General features: G+C 37.1%; 1 protein-coding gene across 1 annotated transcript in view; it reads left to right on the top strand.

The window, feature by feature from the left end:
- Window positions 1–436: 436 nt before the first annotated feature.
- The window catches only part of MYBPC1 (myosin binding protein C1), a 57,354-nt gene continuing 30,589 nt past the window's right edge, over window positions 437–27,201 (top strand). Inside the window, exons 1-13 of the mRNA XM_074901154.1 lie at window positions 437–471; window positions 814–878; window positions 3,844–3,885; window positions 10,204–10,239; window positions 11,522–11,557; window positions 14,142–14,246; window positions 15,664–15,812; window positions 16,138–16,255; window positions 17,550–17,601; window positions 19,170–19,226; window positions 22,757–22,923; window positions 25,121–25,253; window positions 26,873–26,997. Of these exons, the coding sequence (XP_074757255.1) occupies window positions 437–471; window positions 814–878; window positions 3,844–3,885; window positions 10,204–10,239; window positions 11,522–11,557; window positions 14,142–14,246; window positions 15,664–15,812; window positions 16,138–16,255; window positions 17,550–17,601; window positions 19,170–19,226; window positions 22,757–22,923; window positions 25,121–25,253; window positions 26,873–26,997 (1,120 nt within the window). The remainder of the gene's footprint in view (window positions 472–813; window positions 879–3,843; window positions 3,886–10,203; window positions 10,240–11,521; window positions 11,558–14,141; window positions 14,247–15,663; window positions 15,813–16,137; window positions 16,256–17,549; window positions 17,602–19,169; window positions 19,227–22,756; window positions 22,924–25,120; window positions 25,254–26,872; window positions 26,998–27,201) is intronic.

Here is a 27,201-nt window from a genome sequence, read left to right as displayed (position 1 = left end):
AGATATTATTCCAGTTAATGGAAAGTTTGCTTAACCATAGGATACCATCTGACAGAAAGCATACTGCTGTGGTAAGTTATACATTTAAGCATATGTTCAAGACCAATTGACTTAAAACTTGAAATTCAACTTGGATTCCATGATACTCCAGAACCGTCCTAAACCCGAATTGACAAATGGTCACAAAAAGTACCCACCTATGTAAATTAAGATGAATACATGCAGGTAGATGACCTGCATGTCAGGGAAAGATCTTATTGTCCTCTATCTTTAACTAGCTGAAAGGAGGTTGTAGTGAGGTGGATGTTGGTCTCTTCTCCCAAGTAACAAGCAATAAGATGGCCTCAAGTTGCACCAGAGGAGCTTTAGGTTGGATATTAGGAAAATTTTTTTCACTGAAAAGGTTATCAAACATTGGAACAGACTGTTCAGGGAAATGGTTGAGCCACCATCTCTGGAGGTATTTAAAAGGTGAGTAGATGTGGCATTTGAGGAGATAGTTTAGTGGTGGACGTGGCAGTGTTAGGTCAATGGTTGGACTCAATGTTCTTAAAGGTCTTTTCCAACCTAAATTATTCTATGATTCTATGAGTATTATATCTCTCTAGACTGAACAAGTTCAGTACCTTCTCTTCACAGAGCATAAGTTTTAGGCCTCTGACCATTTCACTCTGAAGATTCCATGTGTTACTTGTGTGAAAGCAAAGAAAATTTGAGAACTGCATTAAAATATTCAACAAGCATATACCAGATGTGTGACAAATTCAACAAGCATATACCAGATGTGTGACATATATTTGCTTTTACTTGAAGTTCAATATCTGTCTTCTTTCCTCATTTTTCAGAGATTGAAACTGAAAATGCACCACCACCTCCAGGTTAGTGCCAAAAATGCTAATTTGCACTGTAACACTAACGACAGTAACAACAGTTGCATGAGCCTAGATACTGCATAGCCATAATATGTTTTGTGTTCATTGTCCTTTTGAAAGTGAGAGGACAGTAGGAAAATTAAGAAAGACTGCTCCAATAAAATATTCTCACTTTGCTTTGCCTGAATTTTGATTTTTCAGACTCAGTTTCTGTTTGTGAGAGACTTGTTTGCATAATGATACAAATGTCCTTCAGTATACAGGAAAATGATGACTGCTTAAATTCTGTGGCTAATTTGATTCTGAACAGCATCTAGTTACCAAAATGCTCCCTTTCATTTCTCCTCAAAGGTACACCATAAGTAAAACTGACAATCAAGCATGGGATTCATTTCACCTAATTTTAGCCATCTGAATAATAGGTATCTTGGACAAGTTGTTCACCAGTGTTCCACCTATGACCAGTGGAGCAGATCCTGGGTCATACATGCTCATCCAATGGGCGTTTCCTGGATAACCTATCTAAAATGTCGCTGGATGTCTATGTATAGGCAATTCCCCTGAAGAGTCTGTTTTTCTAGATTGAAGTGGGTGAATAACTTCCAGAAAGCCAAAGTTAGTTGAGGTGAAACTCATTCATGAGGACTAGGGCTTCAGGTAAAGCTGAAGGTCTGCGCAAAGCTGCTCCATTTTCTTTAATGGGAGCTGGAAAGGCAGGCAAGCCTTTGAATTCTGGGTTTGACTTGCATTGAGTAACTGGAGTTACACTCCCAGATGCTGGTTAATACACATTATGCATGTCTAATTTATCCATTTGGTAAGTTTTATTCTCTGTGTAGCTACCTAAGCAGCAATACCAAACAGAACAAATACTCTTCAGGTGTTAAACCTGCATTTACTTACAGTCTTGAAAATTGTCATTTTACGAGGCTGATTCAAGACATTTTTATTTAAATGATACACTCTTTCATTAAAAAATTAAAAAGTCTGGACTAGTAGCATTTGCCACAAGAAGTTTAATGTTTAAATAACCTATATATTATTTTTATGTTAGGACAAACTCTTTTATATTGCATACATTTGTAAGGAAATATAATTGATATTTTATTCATGTTGGCTGTATTTTACTCAACCGTAAAATGTGTACAGTTGATATTGAAGTAATTAATTTCAAAATAGTCACACTGAGGTTCTTATCTGATGTACTTTGTAGTTGAATTCATGTTCTTCATAAGTCTTAACCTTTAAGTAGATCTCAAATGAGAAACTGCTTTTTGTAAACAGAAAGGAATAGCATCTCTGAAGTATTAAATTTAAAAAATCTATTAACATTTTCAAATAAATAAAAAATTATTTGTTTCTATTTAAATACACAGAATTAAACACAAAATCACTCCTATAACCCCCTTCCTTTTCCCCATATATGTACTTCTGTAAACCAGTTAGGGTGTCAGTAGGCCTTTATGGTTTGGCACAGACCAAACTGGGATACTTCTAAGATGGAAGTGCCAGTTACTTCTCCTAGCTTCCTTATGCCCGACTCAAAATGCTGTCATCTTGGATTACCAAGTGCTACCACACAAAGAGGGAAGTTGGTTGTTCAAAATCCAAATGCTATAGCATATACATAGTTTATTGGACATAATCTGCATTTTGAACTCTACCAGGAAAATTTTGGGTAGTCATTGTAAGAGTTCCTTCTAGATCTCAATGTCAAGCCAGAAGGTTGATATACTTAGCCCTGATGAGGTTTTCAGGTGAGATTTAGACATGTTACCACCTACCAAGAATGGTGAATTCTCCTAATCCCAGTTCCTAGTAGGAAAGGAAAGTGTTACTGTAGCAGAATTCCCATTAAAAAGGAACAGGTTTGACCATCTGGCCACGATGAACAACCTGACAACTGGAGCTTGGAAATTTAGGGAATCCAAACAGAAGAGTGTGGGAGTCTGTCAGGCTTCCAGAATATGGACTTGTCTTCCAAATTTCAAGTTTTATTTTCATAGTTACCATGGCTATGCACATGTGAACAAGAAATCAGGATAATCATAATATCAGCAGGCTCTTGTAGATATTTTCTCCGTGGCGTAAGAGTTATCTTACCTTCACCTTGACAATGTTAAATCATTGAACTTCATCCAAACCCATGGTATATCAGGCAGCTGACAGGTAAGTTTGCCATAGAAAGTCATTGTTCATAGGCAATAGAATATTGAGTGTTTAGACCTTGAAGACAGCACAATTCATATGATTTGACGAGTATGCAAATTGAATGAGGTAGGAAACCAAAGAGAATAGGAATCCTTTCAAATCTTGAAAGAGAGAAAGCACAGACGTTTCTATTTTGTTGAAAATACAGTCCAAGTTTTTTCATACATAAGAGGTGAAAGATAATTCACATTCACCTTCTTGAAGTAGAGGACAAGCTGGCAACTCTTCTGATCAAGAAAACTAAAACCAAATAGCTTAGGAAAGATGATGATAAAGAATTAAGAACACCCTCAATAACTCTCTCTGTGGTGTACTTTGTCTTAAGGATAAACCAGTTAGGGTGATGGAGCTCTAGGTATCATTAATATTTGACAGTATCTGATGTCTGATCCATTTCCATTCAAATTAACAATATATAACTAATTTCAAAGGCTTTTGAAGCCTAAAAGCTTCAGGAGACTAACAAGAGATTAACAACTGCTACTTCTGAAAAAAACCTGGTATTTTTCTTCCACAGAGTACAGGAAATTCAATCTCATACGACATTCAAAACATAGAAAATGCATTGATACACACAGAGTTGTAAAATGCTTTGTGGGATTACAACTGTATATTACATATACGTGTATATCAATAATTCATTAATTTTGTTTTTTCAGTACTAGCAGAACCTAGAATATTGCTGGTTTTTATAATGCTGTGTAAGTTTTTCTTTTTACTTTAAGATCCTCTCAAAAATATACTTGTACTTCCTACACAGAACAAAAAACACCACAGGAGGGTGAAACTGGAAAGGGTAAAGGTGAGTCTGAAATCATACTTTTAAAATGGGCAGTAAAGAGAACATTCCTAAATGCTGTTCTGATGCTGGATTGCTTGAACTTTAATTCAGAATTTTGGTGCCAAATTTCAGAAGTGTGATGTGAAGCTTCCCGGATCCTTTTTCTGCATGACTTATCCAGCACAAGGAAAATATGATACTTATGAGTATCTTAAAAAGTTCTGCAAACACAACTGACACTTTAGCAATAGTATTTATACAGAATGTTTAATTAATAAATCAAATTTCAATTGATTTGCATGAGCAGAAAGGCAGGTTTATGTGAGCCTGGATGTTGACACTGAGCAAGCTTGCTAAAACTCAGATACTATGCACATTGGTAGCTTTTAGATAAAGTGGACAATCTCCTACTGTCATCTAAGCTGTTTCTATTCTACCACAGAAACTTGGTATTGCATATTTTACCTTTCAGCAAAGTCCAATACATTTTCTTTCATCTGAAAGAGAAATCATACATTCATCTTTCTGTCCTCACTGGAAGTCCAGCACTTGAGCTCATTACAAGTTCTAAAAAAATCTCTTTGAGGATTGTCTGTTGTGAGCAAACACATAACTATTCCACTAGCAATGCATGTAAAAATCAGCTCCATTTTTAATTTATATTTTTGTGCTGCTGAGATTAGACTCCAGCTCTGTTGGCAATTCTTCCAGTTATGAAGATACATTTTGAGGGAACTGGGCCAAATTCTGCTCCTTTTGTACTCCCTGCTGAAGTAGAATTCAAACAGCTCATCTGTTTATTTTGAAAGCAATAATCTTTTTTTTCTTCATTCTGATAAAAGGCTAAACCAGACCAAAATATACTTACAACTGATGCAATGCTTGCTTTTCATTTGGCACGGTTATGCTTTTTCATGGCAAATCAAGAAATGGCTTGCTTGAAAATATATTCTGGCTTTTGGTCTCTTCCAGACAAAATCTTGCCTTTTAGACAGACTGGATGCATATTTGATACTTGCAGATTTATTTGGCAGAGGTGTGCATGGCTATTTTTCTCACCAAAGTCAAAATATAAACACTGAGAGTGTGTGATTCAAGTACCCGTTTGAAAATAAAAATGCTGAACCAGGATTCAGTGCATGTTATTTTGCCGGCTATCTTTGAATTGAGCAATTATTTTGACACACAACATTTCGTGCAAGTAACCAAATCTGTCATCTTGTTAATGGAAACACAGTTCAAGAATAATTTGCATGCCTAATGACAGGAAAAAAGATTAAGGCCTTGCCTCAAGCTATTCCAGCAGTTAGTTCTGCTTGCTTTAATTTTGATATGAGAGAAATATTTGTTCTCAATCTGAACATGAATGATATTTTCCCCACTGCTTACACATCTACATTTTACCAAATAAAAAAGAAAACATGGTAGGTATCTTATCAAATACTTTTATTATCTTTTTATACATTATTATATTTCTGTTTTGAATTTTGTAAAGAACACAGTTATTTGCTAAGGGAAAAAATGCTTTCTTGGTGCTTACACTGTCTAAGATGATTTTACTACCAAAAAAATTCCGATCCTAATATGGGAAGTGTTTCCTGTTTCAGCCCAGGGTGGCAGCAGCCACCTCAGTAATAATTCCAGTGAAAGTCTGAATACCAATATATGGGAAGAATGACCTTCTGCCATACTCCAGTGAAACTGTCACCTCTGCAAAGCAATGTACATGTCATTGCCAGACACTCAGTAGCAATTTTTTTAAGATTAGATATAGTGCCTATCAGCTCCTGTTTTGTTAGAGTATCACCAAGTAAGGGAAAGTATATTTTCTTAGAGTGATTCTGCCAGAAGAAAATCTTTATAATGGTGAGCGTAATACACAAAACAGGAAAAGGTTCCATTTTTGCAATATGTCCAAAGTCATTTAGAACAGAAAATGAGCAGTTCAACAAGAAAATTATGACAGTACCAGCTAGAGGTTAGCTTTTGTACAAGCTATTTCTAAAACTGTTTCTGTAGCTTGAGAAAAAACGTATTTGGGTACTTCCCTGAATAGGAATGAGATGGGAAAGATTTCATATCTAATTTCACAGCACTTCTGCAATACCTGTGTGTTAGCATAGCAGTTGTGACCTATTTGCTGAGCACACCATAGTAACCTGGGAAAATCCCTCTCTGCAGCACAGTCAGGCTGTGCTGGAGTCTGGCATCTAGGAAGGAAAGCGTGATACTCCACATAAATCGTGTAGTCCATAATTTTCACGTCATTTCTATGACAAAGTTAACAGCAGAAGTTAGGAAGCTAGAGCATACCTATCTGTGTGTCTGTTTTACTGTTCTCTTTCTTTTTAGTAGTTGTCTGTGTGAAATTACATATTTATGTTCCTTTATGTTCGCTGTAAAGTTAAGAAATGGCAGACAGTGTGATAAAGTCTGCTATTTTGTGGTTATTTCACTGTAAATCAGTAGCTCTTGCATAGAAAAATCTTTTATACCATTTCTAGTTTCAAAAACATCTGAAATAATGTTGTAAAAATTTAGGCTATATATGATCATCCATTTTATTTGCAGAGAAAAAAGTGATTCAGCAGAAATCCCACCAAATTTACTATGTTATCTCATACTCATTCAATTTAAATTCTTCTGCCTTTGTTTTTAATTTTAGCATTATTTTACAGATTGAATATTGTTAGAATTGTGTTCCCACTTGCTGGAATAATAACTGAATTTTAATATAAATTTTCTCATTCCTTTTTTAGGTCACACCCAGCCATTCAGAGAGCTACTAAAATTTCTGCATGTTTTACTGATACCTTTTTCTCTAGGTTCCATCCAACCATCTACTAAAATGTTCACATTTCATCCTTGTATTTTTCCAGGTTTCACTTATCCATTCACCTCTCTACTAAAACTTTGCTTTCTGTATGTATGTACTTCATTTACCATTTCCAAAGTGCCAAGTCCCCTCTATGGGACTGCTGAATACTCTTTGAAAATCAGATGGGTAACTGAAGGCAAAAAGAAAAGTAAACTCTTAGTCTCAGAAGGGTTAAACTGTGCTCAGTAATTTCAGCATAAACCAAGACGATTCAGCCAATTGGTTGAGTTACTCTTTGTTTATGTAGCATGAAGAGATGGTTCACTCTTTGTGGTGTTTATCTACCTCCTGCCTTAGTCCTGAACACTTGCTCCAGGGTGCAGTAGCATAGATGAACGTTAAGGTCCTCCAAAGTCACCTGCAGCTGCAAAACAGTGTCTCTTCCCTGTTCACTGTTCTGCCTGTATACACCTTCCATATCTCTCGTGCCAGCTCCCGTGGTTGTCAGTGAGTGAGAGCAAGGAACAACAAAGAAAGATTAATCAGTTTCCCAGCTCTGTTAGCTGATTAAATCAGGTTAGAGATGCTGCTCCAGTGGAGTCAATTCCAAAATCCCCCTGGTCAGTTATGTAGCACCGGGCTTTTGACATTGACGCATGTCTTTCAAGTCTTCTTTTAAACAGTTAAAAAATAGAAAAGTAAAATAATACATTGATATGATTTTTCCACTTCTTCAAAACATTGTTAATCAATAACGTGACATGGCAAAGAATAGCAGCTCCTACTTTTGTGTGGTAGATTTCAAATCAAGGGGAAGCAGAAGGTCTAAAATTCTTTATATCAGTAGTTCACATATAAATCAGTAGTTATTGTTTGTATTTTGATAGATTTTTCTACACTCTTGCTGTCTCAGCAGTCCGAATTTTTAATATTGAGATTACACTAGCTGTGAGTATAAAAAAAATTTACATTAGCTTCTGAGATATGGAGTGTTCTTTCCCCCTATGAGACTCTACTCCTGATGGAGCTCCAAGAGGCCTGCTCCTCAGTTAATGTGATCACTTAGATACAAGGAAATAAACGTAAATATCCTGTTTGTTAATGAAACTGTGCCATAGATTAATAGAAGCCAAAGAAAAAATATCTCTATAGAGTAATACATCCTATCGACCAGCTGCCTCCTTCATACCCAGCTCTTGTTCATGCAAAAGATTGCTAAATATGTTCCATTAAAAGTTTACTTGGAGAAAATAATGATAGTAAACTAATGATCATAGTTCTACCACTCAGTCTGGTATTTTTTTGATTTTTGTTGTCTTTAAATAGAATTTACTGCTAACATAAACAATCATTCATCACAGAAAGCATCTGTTGAACCATTTTTCATCTTTATTCAATAGTCAGTTCATTTCGTCCTAGAAGCCTGAGATATAAGGAATGATGGATTGATAATTACCCATTTGTAAAAACAATTCCACTGGCATGTATTGTTTTCATATTCCTTCACTTTACAGCACATTCGATTATGCTTTCATTTTGATACTTCTGAAATGTTGCTTGTTTTGATTTGTTTGTGTTTGATGTTAACATTTTGTTTGAAAAATGATAGATTACCCTGGAGAAACTTCAGCAATCCCTCTGCAAAACTAATAACACCTTTTGTTGGTTTAGTTTTTCAAATGTTTAAAGAAAATAGAAGCCAAATAGAGTGGTCCTTTAATAATGTGATGATCATACATCATCATGTAGGGTGCATCACATCAGATGTTTTATGCTGATTGATCTTAATTATTTTTTTCTGACCAGAGAGCATATTCTGTACCTCTTCAAGCCATCATCAACCACAATAGTGACATTATTGACAAAAAGAACTGGAAGTACACTTTATACTTCCGTGAAATATGGAGAAAGATTTGCAGTAGTATTACTTAGCCTTGCATTCCTTTAGTTGTTAGCACAGTAAGTTAAAACATCTGACATGACTTCATCGTTACTGTGCTTTCACTGGAAATCAACATCTTCAACATATGCTTATGCCATAGGATGATGCAGGTGGTGAGAACTCTTCCACTGAATGATTTTTTTTTTTCTATGAATAAATTCTTTTTGTAAGATAACACATTAATCATCCTTCATGTGTAGGCCTACCTTTTACAACTGACATCCTCCTCCCAAGGGATTTTTAAAAAGAAGTTTGATGAATCATTTAAAAAGGAATGAGTAAAATGTTATGGGTAGCTATTTAAATGCTACTGACAGATTTTCAATTAGCCTTCCGTGGTTAAGAAAGCATAAAAAATTAATATGACCAATATTTACAAAAATGCAACTATACTTTATATGTACTTTTGTCATATGCTTACATTTGTCCTTGAGAAAATATAGGAAAATTATAACTTTAAGATCAAAATCAAAGGATAACTTCAGAATTAAAATTTTTCTTATTCAACTATCTTTTCTTCTGCCTTGAAATGTTCTCCAGATGGTTTTCTGATAATGTAAAAAAGACATGCTATCTTTACATTATATATGCATTAAATCCTAAATATATCTATTTTATTCTAGCCTTTCAAATGCTACATTAGTAATTTTAACTTTTTATTTTTTATCATTAAGCTTTTAAAACACTAAGATTTTTTGCATATTTTATATCAGAAAATGATATGTCTGGGGTTTCTAGTTGACATCTAAAATTCAGAGAGATGTAGGAGTCTTGTAAAGATAGTCTTTACCTTATTCTGGTTTTCTAATAATCATGACTACAGTGTTTCAGGTTTAATGCCAGTTTCATGGTTTTTTAGGCTTTTGATTTATATAAATATATACCTCAATGTACTCCATGAGATTAAACATTTAAAAATACCTGGATAACAATTGCTTGTAGTGATTTAATACCTGATGATAGCCAGCTTTTAGTGTGATTAAAAGAAAAAATGCAGTGTGATGATAATATTTCTATTCTTATTTCAAATTGTTCTCTTATGGGAAAAAATGAGTTGTTTATTCCTTGCATTTTAAATTAATAATTTAATACAGAAATTACAAAGTATAAATACAGGGGACTTTTTAACTGTTGCCTATATTGATTTAATGGTGCTGAAAGCATATATGGTGCACATTTTAATTGCAGACATGGACATCAGAGAAATGGCATCTTCCTCAGGTTAGATATGTGATTGACCTTGATTTCATTGTGGCTTTTGTATTTATTGTGGATTACATCTCTAACAAACAGAACCACTCAGCAGCTTTCATATAAACTCATGATTTAATAATAGATCACAGTCCACATCTCATTTTTCTTTACTTGCTTGAAAGATTAAGGTTGACCATTTCAGCTACTGAATTACACAAAGCTTTCTTCATCAGTTTGAAGCTTCCATTGCGAATGCTCCTGACTATTACAATTTCTTTCCCTTTCTTTTGCAGGTTTTACATTTTCACATAGTTGTTTTAAAGCAGATGATCGTCTGTGCTTTCAGTTTCTATATGTCCTTTTTTATTTGTATTTCTTTTCACAGATGAAGATGACACTTCAGTTAGTACTCCACCAGCAGGTTAGGACTGTGATAGTGCTTTGTGTGTGTATGTATGTATGTATTTTTCTCTTGACTATTAATGAAGAAAGACTCCAAACCATTGAACTGAGCTCAAAACATGCTAATTAGAGAAAAAGCTTTTTGAAGTCCCCTACATTAAATTAATCTCTACTCAGAAGTACAAGACCTTCATACGAGATACATTCCTTTCCAGTTCCTGCTTGAGGTCTTTGGCAGAACTTCTGCCGTTGGAAGGTAAAATATCGATTAGCAGTTCTGAAAGGAACTCCCCTTATCTTTTCCTTTCAGCAAACATGGAGTGCATTTTTAAGGTTCGTCTTGAGAGCAAATTCCAGAATTACAAATAAAACAGATGCCTTACAACTTCAAAACAGGTGTATCCACATAACTGTATATCACCTCACCTTATGCCATATGACCTACAAAGTAATTTGAATGTACTGCTTCAAGTCACTGCTGCCAAGCTGGCAGATAAAATGTCCTTGGTTGTTGGCAGTAAGAGAAATGCAACAGTGCAGGCGTCCATCATGATAGATGTAACATAGGCAAAATTTCTCCATTGCTTGCTTAACGTGTTTTAAAAATAAACTGTGAATGAAACAGAGATTTTGAACACTAGAAAATGTTTTGCAGTGTGTCAAATGAAAAACATGTTCTTAATTAGCCTCACTGCCCTAAATGATCACGTTTTCCTGATTTCTCCCAAAATAATTTGCATTATTAACTTTGGGCTGAATGCTATCTGCAAAGTCAGCAACAGTACAATGATCTACAGTACTAGAGGACCCTATTGGTAAAAGATAAATATATAAATAACATTGTAAATCACAAAACCCTAAAAATGAATTTTAACTATTTATCATTATTTTGCACAGCCTAGATAAATAAATAGACTATTAAAATAACTCAAAGTACTGTTCCCTCAGATAAATATTGAACAACATACGTTCATCTGTTATCTGGAATGACACAAATCATGAAGAAAACATCAGCTTCACAGAACCTTTCTAAATATGAACTACTAAAAAGGAAGCCTTGAATGGGAATTAAACTAAACTAAATTAGATTTTCTAGAGAAAAGAGGAAAGATTTCTGATTTTTTTTCTCAGCCATTCATTTCCTTTTTCTGGTATTCTGATAGTTCCTCATAAGTATGGTCCTAAATATCTAGTCTAATCTTCTTGCATGAAGAATCAATGTTCTTAAAATCCCAATGATCTGAGGTCGGATAAACTGTGATCTCTGAGCTGGTGTCATCTAAATTGCTCTTCCCTTTCAGATGGGATATCTAAGCCATCGGAAAGAAAAGATTCAGGTGAGACCTCCTGAAAAACATGATAGAACCTCCAAAATTTACATAATACAACCATTATTATTAACACTTTATTTCTTAGATAATATTTAATTTTTATTTCATTGTTCATACAGTATCAAGCTGTAGCTGTTGAAATGCTTTTAAGTACCACAGCAAAGAGGTTTCTAGCAGGTAAACCAGGAATGAGAGAAGGCTTTGCTGCACACGACAGGACATATATCAATATTTTACACATACATACATACCTATCTATCTATATCTATTTCTATATAGATAGATATGCAGCTATTCCCTTCCTCCTCAGCCCACAGGGTGACAGTGGCTTTACCTGAATCCCACACACGGGCCCCAGGAGATTGTAGGAGAATGGCTTCTTCTCACAGCTCAAAGGACAGTGGGGAAAACTGAGTAAAGTCATAACCTCTTTCTTCCTACCCTGGCAGGTAACGCATATCACACCCACTTTTGTGGTTTCAGGATTTGCAGCCTCTGGAACAAAATGAGCAGCAGGTACTTCAACCATGGTTACTGACCTGGCATAGCCGCCTATGCCAGCCCCCTGCGCCAACGTCAAACCCACGTTCTGTTCTGTTTGTTTAATAAATAGGAAAATGTTAGTATCTAAAGGTGATGATAATATTTAGGTGTTATTTTATGTGGTACCAAATTAATGACTCTATGTAAGCTTCTCCATTTATTAATATCCTTTTTCCATTTCACCCTGTGGCATATTAGGTTTGTTACTGCATATGACCAGGTCCTGTACTGAGCATTGTCACATCATTCTGTTCACACCAGTAACTTTCACGTGTTCTTATGTTGTTTCCACATACTAGCATGTTATACGGGCATAATCTAAACATCTAGATTACATAGAGAGTATATATAGATGTGTATCTATATATATTTGTGTTCCTGTATGTCTGTGTGTATGTTTCCATATATGTGTACACACATGTGTGGATATACATTAATGTCTTTACCTGTATGAAATGTTGTACAAGCAGACATACACAGAGGAGTTAGGCACATCATACATAATTCACTGAAAGACTGAAAGGCAAAGATTTTATAGCAGAACTTCATAGCATTTCTATACCTTTTTTCAAATTCCTAGTAGATTTTAGGATAATAAAACCAGTTTGGTTGCATTTTCCCATGGTTGTCATGAGTCATGTTGCAGTTGTGAGCAATGGACATTTTCATGAGTTAAAAAGTTTCCTGCAGCAGTAATCTCTACATAGTAGAAAGACAATTCTGAGTTCTGGCAAATTAGTTTCTACAGAAAATACTGCGCAGGGAAAGGAACTTTTAATTTTAAAATTTGACCAAGTGAGAAGTGTTGTGTGACTGGTTCCTCGTTTATGCTAGTTATGAAACCAAAACCAAAAGAGCATTGGACAAAATATAAAAAGCTGCTTTTGCTTCTGAAACAACTAGAATTTCAAGGGGAATAAGGGAGATGCAATTCTGATTTGAGAGAGACAGTTGGCTTTCTTAATTAGAGCTGTACATTTTCACATTTGCTCTGCTCTTCAGTACTACTATGGCAGCACTGACTTTACTCCGTTTCCCCTATGCACTGGTGATAACTCCTCAAAAAAAGGAGATGGCATTTGGACTCTGCAAGTTCTCACATGAAATACGAGACCCATGCTTTGCCTTTGCAGAAAGGGAGCTGGTAACGGACAGACGTTTACTGCCTTGCTCTCCCTGCCTTGTCTGTTAGGAATCAGCTTTGACCATGGTTTTACATGTATTTACCTGAGATGTAACTGCATAGCACAAAGCCAGGGCTGTTCAGATGAGCCGAAAGATCAGAAATGCACTGCTGTGCGGGTACAGTTCTCTACCCTGGGGAGACAGTGGCAGCTTCTGCTCACTTGCTACTTCTCTCAGTATCGTTGTTCCTTTTCAGTTCCAAAATCCCAATTCCCTGAAGAGAAGGTGCTGTGTCTGAACATATGACACAATCATTTACATCTAACAAACTGTTTTTCTGTAAAATATCAGCCAGTGCACGTGGCAGGACATGGTATTGACCGATCCCCAAACTCCGCTTCTACCATGGTAGAAGAGTACAAGGTTCAAAAGTAAGTTTCATCCCTGCTCTATTTTGTGGTCAAATAGGAAAAACTAGCTTGTACTGAGTTTGGGCTTGAAACCAAAACTATATATCATATGTGTTTTGTTCGTGCTTATAGCTGTTTGTGTTTTCAGAACCTCCATCTCTTCTGAAAAACAAAGAGCTGCCCTTCGTGCATTGCCTCCATAAAGCACTCATGGTTGAATGCTGGTGCCATTCGAGTTGCACAGTACCCATCTTGGCTGATCAGGTTCCCCTCTTTTTGTCCCTGATAGTTTCATTTTCTGTCACCACAGAGGTAGAGTTCTTGCAGGAATTGTACACAATGTGACAGCCAAGCAAGGGATGTCAGTATGAACAAAAACTTACATATCTTTCAGGACATCTGAAGTGAGAGGTAATAGGGTTAGAGGGTTTAGTAAGTTCAGGTAAGTGTATCTTAGAGTGAGTAAAAATACACTCAGATGATTGACATTTCCCTCTCTTTCTGCATCTCAGTATGGTCTATTGGAGAAGGAGCTCCAGAAGAGACAGAAAAACGCGATGACTCCCAAAGATCTACTTTATTTGTTGAAAAACCTCAGAGTGGTTCAGTGAGCGTTGGTAAGTGCTTAGAAACAAAACCAAAAGAGACACGGAGGCTGAGGCAAAGCCAGAAAAGGTACATGCAGTTCCTGTGACACTCAGCTTCTGCCCTCAGCTGCAAGTATTTCCACTGATTTTAGTTGGAGCTGAGCTCCACTCTTCAAAGGCAGAAAGGACTGTACAAAGAGAAACAAAATCCAATTGTTCAATTTAAGACAAGCTTAAAATCTGATAGTTTACGGAGCAGTATGGGTAAGAGGTATAGTTTCTGGAGAAGATGGTTACTGTGATGCTGTTGGCTGTACTGTTACTGGTATATTAGGAAGATCTACCCAAAGTCCTGCAGTGTAGCTTAGAAATTGTTGGGTCAACTTTTGTACCCTACACCTGTGTGTAAAGTAGCAAGCAGACTAATAGGAGCAGCTATGTAGGGAAGTTGGTAGGGTTACCCCCACTGTAACCATTAGCTCTGGCTTAGTCCAGTGGTCTATATACCTATTAGCAGTTGGAGCTCAGGGAGTAAACTCTCAGATCACATCTTTGGTTTTAATTTCACCTGAGAGGAATCGAGTTTAAGCACTGTGAGAACTTTCTGTGCTGTGAACCAGAGCACAATAAATGGGGACAGCTGGGAGGTTCACTTCCAAACAGCACCCCTGAGCCATACTATCATGGCAAGATAGCTACACCCTAAGCAGTGTAGCAGCAATGGTGAGAAGTTCAGTACAGGCTACTTAATATGTCAGTTGTGTACTTTAATATACTAAGATGTGGTCAGATTTTTATTTTTTTTTCTGCATCCCTATTATTTTTCACGGTTTCTGAGTAGAAAAAGACTATTTGGGAAGGATTTATTAGGAAAATAAATATAAGGAGTTACATGTATTCTCCACTGGACCCCATGAATGTTAGGATGGAAATTCAGAAGGGGTTGGGCAGTGGTGTTCTGAAAATTGAGCTAACTTTTACTATTCCAAAATTATTATTTAGAGAAGACTCTTTCCCTCTCCTTCTCAGCTTAAAAAAAAAAAAAAAATAAAAATTCACAGAGAGCTACGGGCTTTCTTTTCTAGACTGGACTTTATTCATGTTACAACTACCTAGTAGCCTAGGAACACCTGTGCTTGTTTTAAGCAAGGAAATTCAAATATTGGGAACAATTTGCACATGACAACATGGAGTTTTGCCTCAACTAATTTATCCTGCTGCTCAGCATCTCAAGCTCCCCATTGACATGGGCAGAAGGCTTCCAGACCCCAAATCATTAATCTCTGTATGACTAGAGTACTTCCATAGCCTGTGTGACCATCTCATTCTGCTGTTGTGGTAGAGCTAGCACATGGAGACTGGAAGGAGCAGTAGTAAAAGAAACTTGTACAGACTGACAAACCACATGTTCCTCAATGACTGCATTATTCTTTTCTCTTTTTAAAAGGTGGGAATATTACATTTATAGCCAAAGTAGAAGCCAAAGATCTCCTCCGAAAGCCAAATGTTAAGTGGTTTAAAGGAAAATGGATGGACCTGGCCAGTAAAGCGGGGAAGCACCTGCAGCTGAAAGAGTCCTTTGAGCGTCACACTAAGGTGTGTCTTTGCTTTTCCTTCTTTTGGGGGTGAATCTCCAAAGAGAACTTAAAGCACAGTTTAAGACAACAGGTAGAAATGGAAGAGCAGTGGACTCTAACTCTGCCTTCCCCATGCAGATTTCACCGATGATCTCTGACTCTGTGCAGAAGCAGACTTTTCTGCTCTCCCAGTGCAGGACAAGTAGTGGTGGGGAAATCCATGTTCTTTCCAGAGCCTTTCATTATTCTTTGCTCCTGGTTTAGGTCTAAAAGATTAACCTTTTAACTTCTGCTTTGTGCAAATGTATCTCCCAGATTAATGAACAACTGTATTTGATTTTTAGATTCACACATTTGAGATGCATATCATTCAAGCTAAGGAAAACTATGCAGGGAACTATCGCTGTGAAGTATCTTATAAGGACAAGTTTGATAGTTGCTCTTTTGACCTTGAAGTCACTGGTAAGATGCCACTTGTGTCTGTAAAGCTTTATACAGATTTCTTTTTGCTTAACCTGAAATGCCATCTAATTTTGTTCAGAATATTTAAATGAAATAATGCTTATAAAGTGAACATTTTTAGCAGAGAGCTCAGAGAATTTTCTTCAGTGTCTGTAATTTATTGTTTAAATGAACATTGGGGTAGATAGCATGTGACACATTCATCCAAAAATTAGAAAAGCTGGCAGATGAAACTAGTATTGAATACAAACCAGGCTCTGGCACACAAGACACAGAGCTAAATTTAGGAGTATTCAGAGAGCGAGGCTTCATCTAGCAGCACCTGAGCAGAGGGACATGGAACGGTCATGGCTCACAGTGCTTTGCACTCTGGTCGGGCATGGTATGATCATACACCAGAGAGCTATTTATTTCACTCTTCATCAGAATAAAAAATAGCACAATGTGGAGAGCACTGGCGAGACATGCCTTTGTCTGGTTTTGTGTTATAAAAGGCCTTACTCTGGCAAATGTTGACCCACAGGCTTATCTTTTCCTTCAAGAGCTGTTCTGCGGGCACAACAGTGCACATGTACCCGCACGAACAGACTGAGAAAGATGGATGTCTTCCGAAATGCCAGGGCCTGCAGCCAGTGAACAAAATAGTTGTTCACCCTCATAAAGTACCCCTAATTGAATGGCCTGCGCTGGACTGTTTGTTCACCAGTCAGGGGAAGCCAGCCACAGTTAAGGGGACATTTGACATCTGACTGACAGCCAAAGGGTCATAGGTGTGTGTTCAGAGGTCAGTGGGGCGGGGGGCCAGCCTGGCTGCACCCATCCACTGGTTGTGGATCAGAACCATTCCATGTGATTTTGGCTGGCACAACTAGGTAGTACACACAAGGGAGATTCCTCCTGGCATTGAGAAACAACGTGAGTCTGTAGCTGTAGAGAAGGCTGTCTCTTTCCTCTGATGCTGACCATACCGAGAAAGTGCAAGGTGCAAGTAGGAGAGAAAGCATAGGGAATGGGAACACAAAAAGGGCAGAGCCTGTGTATAGGCAGACAGGGGATCTGAGAGAAACATCACAGAGCCAGATCTCCCATGCAGAACTGCAGAAAGTACTTTAGAGAAATACATTAATTAAACTTAGCACTGAGCAGCTTTGCATTTATCAGAACTTAATGCCAAAGAAGCAGCACAAACTGTGTTCACTTAGCAGGAAACTGAAAAAATGTCATATGCCTAATTACATAAATTAGATTACTTTCAATTTATGTTTGTAATTTCTGTATTACTGTTATTTCGTAGAATCTTCCCAGGCTGCTCCATCCATTGACATCAGATCTGCTTTCAAAAGAAGGTAACTTCAAACAGTGATGCTATGAAGCCCCTCAGTAACTGATGCTGGTAGCATGCTCAGAACTTTTATCGGTCTTGGCAGACAGTTGTATCAAGTACTTTAAAAAAATATTTTTGCAAATAAAGATTTAAAAAGTGGGGTTTAGGGTAGATGCTAGTGGGTGGAATGAAATAGTTACAACACAGACAAAACATATGATATAAAATTACAGTGTCATTGCTTTAATGGAAGATGGAATAATTAAGGCAATCAAATATATGGGGTTTTTAGAGGGTTTTAATATTTTATTTTCATTCACTGAAGTATTCTACAGCATGTTTCCTGAAAGTTGTCAGCTACAGTATAAAAGTTCTTGGTCCCAATAGTGTACCTATTAAAAGCAGAGAGAAGATTGGATCTAGCTTTATGTGATCTTAGAGTAAAAAAGTATGTCATAAGGCCATCATTATGGAAAAACTACAAATAATATATTGCAAAGGATGTAAGATAAACCATTGTGTCTTTAAGTTTTGTTACCTTTGTGATAAAATAGCAATTCAAATACAGGAAAAATGTAATCTTTATACTTTACGGAGAAAATAGTTTTACAAGGAGAGAAATACTACGAAAGAAAATGTTCTACAAACAGAAGATTAATGCAGTTTGTCAATTTACACATAAAAGAAGAACTAGGTGTTTTTAGAAGTAACTGCTTTTATATAGAGGAATTTGATTTAATGAGTAAATGCAAAAGATATTACATTCAAGGTGCACTCCTTTCTTGAACATTTTCTAAAAGATGCGGTAACTATTCTGCCCAAGCATCTTAGAACATCTGGATATTTTCTGATTTTCTAAGTGGTATCATGCATGCAAAATCTGGGATGAAATATTGGCATCATTTGACTTAACATTTGCAAGATTTTGACCTTTTTACAAATATTAAGGACAATTCTTTTGTCTATATGTGGTTTATACTAAGGTATTACTACTTAAGGTCAGTCACATTATAGAAAGAAATGCACCTTCAAGGGACTGTGATTCTATCTGTGAAATTGTACAGTGTACCATTTCTTCTTTTTTTAACTGATTTCTCCCTTCATTTAGGGAAAGGGTAAATCTTAAGTGTAATGCCTCGCAATCAGTATTTGACACAGCTATGCATTGTTAAAAGCACCACCCATCAATGCAAATCTTTGTTTTAAATTCATAGCAAAAGATCAGCACAAGCCCTTTGTTTTTATACATGTACACTATGGAAATGAAAAACAAAGCTCATTGTGTTGACTAGTTCACATTTATTTGTGTTACTGAAATCTAACACAAGTCTTGGCAAATTTATGTATGCCGTTACAAAAATTTGTCATCAAAGTATAATAACAAGCAATACAAACCTCTGTGTTATTTTTCACAAGTGCCTAAGGAAACAAAATTTGTGTGAAAAAGAATACAAGTTTGTGTTGATTTTATACCGTTATTTGTGTGTCTGGACAGTGTTGAGTATATGAGACATGTAGAGCGTTTGCAATGTGTGTTGTCTACGTCTTCCTGTATTAAACAAAGATTTGATCTTTTTCTATTAATAACAGCGGTGATGGACAAGACGATGCAGGAGAACTTGACTTTAGTGGTCTCCTGAAACGTAGGTGAGAACCAAGTGATGCAGTGAGCAGGTGTGGATTGCAAACCATTAGGTTCGAACACAGAAAGAGTCAGGTGTAGCATTAATAACTTCTTAAGAACTTTCTGACCTTTCATTTTTTTCAATGTTTCTAACTGTTATTCTCATAGTATAATATGCGAATGTTCAATTAACTGTGCCTTTAAGCGTGCAAAAAAACCCCCTCAGATTTGACTGCACTAGGAAAAAAGGGAGCCACAGCCTAAAAAGGCAAATAACATTTAGTTCACTTGCTATTTCTTTTTTTGCATGGAGGGCAGAGGGGGACAATTTCCTACACAGGGATGAGCAGTTCAGAAAATTGAGTCTGGTGCAAGAGTAAAAAACTGCAGAGTTAAATTTACCTCTTTGGATACATCTTAATTTGATTTTATAAGCATCCTGATATGAAAAAACATAGACATTGGTATTAATTCTTTGTAGCTTTCTGTTTCGATATGTGCACACAAATGTTCAGTGGTGTTTTAGTTAGCTTGAATGCTGTGATGGTGAAAAACTTGGGCACATGTTTCTCTGGTTTGCCTTGGAAATCTGGTGTTATGATGGTTATGTCTCTAGCTATTTCAGATCTTAAACCCAGTTTAGTCTTTTGACAGGTTAAGAAAACTACTTAATCATTTTTTAAAATTTATCACAGAAATTCTATAGGCCGTGGAAATGAACGGCAACTGACCACAGAGAATTGGAAAAGAAACTAGATCCTTTATCTCATCTACCACTCACTATGAGAGAGGAAAATCCAATATGCAGTATTAATTACATTAAAAGTTCACAATGGGTTCATGGGCTAAGATGTTGGGGATAGTATTTAAGCTACTAAAGCAAGCAGGAAAGACTGAAGATAAAAGTAGACAGTGAAAGAATTACCTGAACCTATTCAAACCCACCAGGTCTTTGGTTTTTTAATCTTCTCATCCCTAATTAGGATCTTCAGCTTGACTTCTTACCATACTAATGCAACTTAACATGACAGTTCTCATGACTGCCTGTGGGGTGTTTTATCAGCAACATGAGAGTTGCATGTAAGAGGTCTTGGTGTTTTTGTGGAAAGACAAATGTGATTTAAGAGTCATTATCACTTCACTAACAAGTAACTCACACGTTTTGTAAGATAAATACCGTATAGCCATATAAACATAGTATACCTATCATGTGGTTAATGGGCAAAGCAAACTTTTAGTTTTTAAACACCATTATTTGATATTGTTTAAATCAGTTCATCACCTCCTTGCTTCAGGGACTGAAATGCAACCTCATACTTCTGAGCTTAATTGAATAAGATTTCTAATTAAGCCCCAGTGTGGATATTAATATACATTTTTATGAAGACAAGTAGAAGTTTTCATTTCAATTTTTTCAAAAAGCAATGTTGGAGGTGCATTCCTTCTCTTTTGTATGGTTATATTACCAAGGAAAGAGCTAGAACTTTTCACCTGTGGTGCATAATACTTGAAACATGTTTTTTTAAAAAAACCTAAATGCATAGAAACTATATACTGCCTATTTTCTAATTTCGTGCTGGTCTTGCAGGAAGACAAACCAGTTCTTATCTCAGTAAGCCACTCTGTGACTGGTTATGCTTCATCAATGCAATGGATCAGTAACGGCACGAAATTCCAAAAGGCACAAGATCTCAAAACCACTCAAACATTTAGGTCCTTTTTTTTAAAAAATGACATCTTTCAACAAAATGCACATTTTCGGGGAAAAGATCTGAAAGCGATTTTGCGGAGAGGTCAGTGTGCTTAGGAAATACCAAGCACTGTTTGCCCACTACCCGCAGCAGAAACTATTACGGCCTCAGAAGAAAGTTGGTTTGCTCTAAGCATCAAAATTTGTCCTCCAGTTACCCAGGAAGAAAAAAGGAGTCTGGAATTAATTATTTCAAGCTGGTTGAAAATCAGGATACCCTAACTGATCCTCATTCTCAACTACTGTCTGATTTAAAGGGGTACACTGTCGTGGCTCCCACGGAGTGTACCTCTCCTTAGCACAGACAGGCATTGCATGGCAAGCAGCTGGCCTGGGAGAGCAGAAGGCCACCCCGCGGGGTGTGTCAGCTTTTACATATGTTTGCAAGCTGATCTCGACTTGCCGCCATGCAGGAGGAATCTCACTGAAACACCAGTGTTTGCTGTACACAGTCACCCTCCAGAAAGCTTGAGCACAGATAAAAGTAAAAGCAACGAAACATAAAATTATGTTAACACCCGAGACTGTCTTACAATAATTCAAAGATAACAGTGTAAGTATTTCAAAGACTCCTCAGTGAGAAGCTTTTTTCCTTTTTAAAATATCACTGGCATATTATAAAAATTAATAAACCTCATGGATTAAACACCAAAGCGGTTTTCTAGTGCCTTATCCAACCATGCGGAGATTCTTAGGGACCCCCAGTGCTATTTGACTACATGTTAAAGAAAATTCTCTGTCAGACTTGATAGAGCTCAGCTCTAACAGTGTTTCGCTCCAAAGCTCAGTCTTTTTTTATTCCTCAAATATTTACTTTCTTGCACTGCTCTCAAAAGTACTGATTTCATTAGACCCACTAGATCAAATCAGAATGGTCCTGGTCTAATCCTAATGAATTTACAGGAAAAAATGTCTATATTTCTGCTCCAATTCCCATATTGTTCTAGCAGTTCATTTTTTTGAGCTAAGCTGTCAATCTCAAAAAATATAATTTTGTTTAGGATGCTTCCATTGTTCTCTCATTTAATGGCTGCCACTGTGGAAATAATTATACTTCTCTTTATTGGTTGTCTTAGCCTGGAGTTGCAGATAGTAAACATGGTATTGAAACGTCTCTATAAAGATGATGCTATTCACACAGGCCTCTGAAAACAATTCCTGCTCTTAAGACTGAGATAAACATGGAAGCCAACAGACTCATCTTGCAAGTCCAAGCTGGTGTGGAAATCCCCAGTTCCTATCCATATGCCAACTTTAAGAAACTCTAAGAAGCACTGGTGTAACTATAAACAGACCCAGATTCCCTTGTATTTCAATGTCCTTTCATTGGCCAACCCTAGCAGCAGTTATGGGGACTCAGGGTTTGAAAGCATCTTTATATAATTATGAAATGTATGGATCAGACTCAGGTCTCAGTGGTGCCATCATAAATTGTAACTGATTCCACTCCAGATAAGACTGATTTAAGTGGGATTAGCCCATATGCTCTTATAGTACTGTATTTTCAAACTGTATATTTTTTTTAAAATAATGAAGCAATATAAAAACTCTCATAACTGATTACATCAGAAAAAGACAAATGAAAACTTATATTCAAATTCTGCCTTGAAGAAGTGTAAAGTAAGGTGTGAATGCCATTCTGAGCTATTCCACTCATACCGAGTGAAATACAAAATATGATGGCAGCCTTCAAATTTTGATCAAAACATTAATAACCTCACCATAGATTCACCTTCACCTTTTTTTATGGCGTGATAAAGCCTCGCTAACTCTTCTCCCATAATTTTATTTTGCTACTGTTAGGGAGGTTAAACCACAAGAGGAAGAACCTGAGGTAGATGTTTGGGAGCTCCTGAAGAACGCGAATCCCAGTGAATATGAGAAGATTGCTTTTCAGTATGGTATCACTGACCTGAGAGGCATGTTAAAGCGTCTGAAGCGCATGCGCAGGGAAGTGAAGAAGAGTGCAGGTATGGATAAGACAGAATATTCTTAGGTTCAGTAGTTAAATGTGAGTATCCACCTTAAAAACCTAAATGTGCTTGATTTCCATGTAAGGGGATTTGCACACTACAACTCAAGCCTTATTACTGCAAGGAGTTAATCAGAAGGTGGCTTTGGTCCACTGTGGTTAGTGTAAACACCCTATCCCTGTCAGTGCTTACCAAAAGCGTCCCTCCCTCTTGGCTGGGCAGTAGTTCCAACTGGAACAATATCCCCCAGTTGTGTGGAAAGGTGTTACCGGGTCAAATAGTATGGAAATTAGACCTTGGGTTATCATTAATATCCTCTGCTCTAAAACATTGTCAGTCCAAACATTTTGCTCGATCTTCATAATTTAATTTTGCACTTAATCTGACATTCCTTTGAAATCCCACCTGTACTAAAAACCCTCCACCCTGCACTGGGTGAGGATATTCAGACCTGTTTCCCCATCTATCCTACTGAATGGTATGAGTGGTGTAATACATACATAAATAAAGGTATCTGTTTATATGTATGTGTATATAAAATATATGTTGCATAATATGTATGCACACCTATAAATATAACACACTATCCATTATACTATTGTGGCATTTGCTTGTTCCTGTATATATACATCCACTGTTCTGCTGGTTTCCTGGAGGAGTCCCTTTTGTTTGGGTGAAATCTTCCACAAATACAGCTGTAATCCAGCTCCCTGATATACCCTCTCTCCTCATCCATTACCTCACTTCGTAACATGTGTTATGTTACTACACATTAATTTTTATTTACTTTTTTTTTCATTTGCTGGTATATCTGATTCTAGCCACAGCTGAGGGAGGGAGAAAGGGAACTGATGGGCTTTGGCTGAGCCACTGGGGCAGTTTCTGTATCCTGAGGAGACCTCAAAGGATCCAAAGCCCAGGAAACTCCTCACCATGCCCCAGGCATCTGGAGCAGGGCTGGAAGCTGGGGCAGGAATTGTGTGGCTGGCAGGAAGAGCTGCTCCCTACCCAGCTGCATCACATGAATGTTTTACTGGGAAAGGGGCATCTCTCAGCACCTGGGACCAGTCTATCTGGTCCCTCTCTCCAGTTCCCTATTGAGTAGAATGGAGCTGCCAGCCGTATCAGGATCTTTTCGTGGACAGGGTTTTCCCTACAGGAGGCGCTCTAGATGTTGGGGAAAATATCTATAGTAGTGACAGGATGAGAGTAGGGTGTTCTTCCCCTCCAACCACATTTATTATAAAATGGAAATTTTTACAGTGCAACAAGATACATAAGAAAGTCCTTTTCAGATTTAATAACTCTACTTCTGTTTGTTGATATGTTCAGTTTTCTGCAGCCAGACATATGCATGATGTAAACCTTAGCAGAAATTCATTACTTACCTGTGGGCAATCTGTTTGAGGCACCAGTTATTTGTTTAATTTTGAGCCACAGGTATCTTTTCCCCTGAATCTAACTTTTGTGAATGGCAGTATTTAAATGTTGATGTCAGACTACTTTGAAATGTTTGAGTTGCACCACTTCTTACCTTGCCCAAAACAACAACTACATTTTTACATCTCAAAGAACATTTTTGAAAAGCCTTATTAGGATTCACAGACTGACAAATTTTGCCTGGTTTCAAATATTTTTGCAAATGTTTTGGAGCTGTAACATTTATCACAAGTGGTACTGCAGTATACACCTTTCAACCTACAGAAAGAATTTGGTTTTTAGACAAACTAATGTGTTTATTCTGATACTGGGAAGCTCAATAGGAATTTTAGCTGAAAATTCCCTGTTAACTTGTGTGGTGGTGCTAATAGAGAAGTCCTTTGTAACAGATTAATTGTAAAAGTTTCCATGACACCAGCTGTATATCATTTTATTCTGGCATAGCACTTCTCAGCAAGCTGTCAAAGCTACATCTACCCACTCCGGTTCAGAACAGTCAGACTGCAAAGTGATGAAGAGATACTACTTTGAACTTGGTCAGGATAATCAGATCTGCATAGCTTTGCACTTATTCTAATATTTCTAGAAAATAAACTGGTTCATGTGGACTAGCCTAAGAATATAGTGACGTATAACATTGTGTGCAGATATTCTGATAGCTTTGATGAGATATGAGATCTATGCAATGTCATTTCAGCATTCATATTCTTGTTTTCTGATCTTATTTTATAATAACACTTGGCTTCCACAACAGCTTTTGCCAAAGGCCTTGATCCTGCATATCAGGTGGACAAAGGAGGTAAAGTAAGGTTCATGGTGGAGCTAGCAGATCCAACAGTGGAACTCAAATGGTATAAAAACGGCCAAGAAATACGACCGAGTGCAAAGTAAGTGTTTTTATCATATATAAGCAATAAAATGGGTACACAGGTACTTCCTTGACAAGCATGTTGCATAGATCTGTTTGCTCAGGTTACACCAATTTTATTTCTGAATTTCATTATATGTGAAATGTATGTAAATAACGCTGTGTTACTCATGACCCAGAAAAGTCCACTGTATGCTAAATGTTATGCTAAAAGCAGATTGGCCCCTTTGCCTCAAGAGAAAAGAAGTAAATATCCTTAACAAAACTTGGAGCCATTTCCTACTCAGTAGATTTTTTAAAAAATGGGAAACACTGTGAGTAAATAAACTACTTGTACTCAGTCCTGTGTCTGAAGGAGGTCAGAATCTTTCTACAGTACTTGGCTGCTAAGAGAAGAGATGTTTGGCATCACATACTTACCCACCTGGCTCATAAACCACCTGAAGAAAGGGGAGTGAGTTTTGACTCACCTTCCACCACCCAGTTAACACTCACACTGAAGTCAACAACCTGCCTTAGCTCAAAGTGACTTACTTGTCATGTGCAACAGGTCTAGTGTACCCAAGCTTCTTCATCATCTGTGTCAGCTGCATGTTGGTTTACTCTCTGGCTTGATCTAGAAGTGGCTTCTCAGGTGCAGACACTTGAGTATAGGTAGAGCAATGGCTGGAAGTTGAGCCCAGTCCCTAGTGTGGGTACAACCAGTTCTTACAACCCGGTGCAGAAAACCCCATTCCAGTCAGACACAGCTAGGAATGACAACCAGTAATGCACAGCAATGTCATGTTCCTCAAACGTTTCTAGCAACTTTCTCCTTTGACCCTGTAAAAAAATAGTAATTAGCAGAGAAGGGGCAGATTTCCTTCATTCTGTTGCTGCAAAAGTCAATGAAGGATCTTGATTAATATTCATAGTTGACAAAAAAATGCATAATAAAAAGGGTACCTTTTCTTCAGCCCCTATATCTGCCATGAGCAGTTCAGAACTGTTTAGCAGGCAGCTATACGGGTCCCTTTCCAGTAGGACTGTACTGAATGCTCCAGTGCATTTTGTCTAGGCTGCTGAAGCAGCTGTCAGATGCTAATGAGCTTTGGTCATTACAAACCTGGAGCAGATCTAAACTGGTGACATAAAGGTGAAAGGCTCCATATCCCATTACCAAAACCCCGTATCCCATTACTGATCTCTTGTGCCATCTGGCCTACCAATAATATTAACTTCTTAACTTCAGCTATTATTATACTTCACAAAAATGTTAAGAGTGTTGGAATGAGGATGGTGTCCTGTTACTGGTTATTTTCATCTTTACTCATCTAGAGTTTCAGACTCCATTTTATTTGCCATCCTTCAGAGACTGTTCTTTTTTTTTTTTTTAATTATTTTTTTCGTATCACCGAAGCCAGGGATTTTGGAACAAACCAGAAGATGCTCATTGTCAGTCTGCACCATAGCTCTTTTTGCTAAAAAGTCTATGACAGTTCTGTTGAATCTTGAAAGTTGCTTCCCAGGACAATTTTTCCAGTTTTGTGTAAAACCCAGGATTTTCACCTCTAACAATCCCTAAAGCACTTTCTACATAAAACAAAAGGGGTCCAGCACTTTTGCTAATGTATCTTTGCTGCATTCCTATTCAAACAGATACATTTTTGAGCACAAAGGTAACCAGCGAATTTTATTCATCAATAATTGTACAATGACAGATGATGCTCGCTATTACGTAACAGCTGGTGATGAGAAATGCTCCACAGAACTGTTTGTAAGAGGTAACTATGTCAGCTTGCTCCTATTTCACCTGCTGTAAATTGGTGTGGCTTCTTTGTCTGCAAAAGAAATTAACAGGGAGGATCTGGTTCAGTATATTTTTTCTATTTGTATTAGCTGCCCTAAGGATCAGTCTGTATTTCTGTGATCCCTGACCATTTTTTCCTCATCCTGTATTTAATAATTTAGTGAAAACCCTGAAATGG

The sequence above is a fragment of the Athene noctua genome, chromosome 3 (genome assembly GCF_965140245.1).
Source record: "Athene noctua chromosome 3, bAthNoc1.hap1.1, whole genome shotgun sequence".
NCBI lineage: Eukaryota > Metazoa > Chordata > Aves > Strigiformes > Strigidae > Athene > Athene noctua.
Note: the sequence above shows the minus strand (reverse complement) of the source record. Positions and strands in the feature narration are given on the sequence as shown.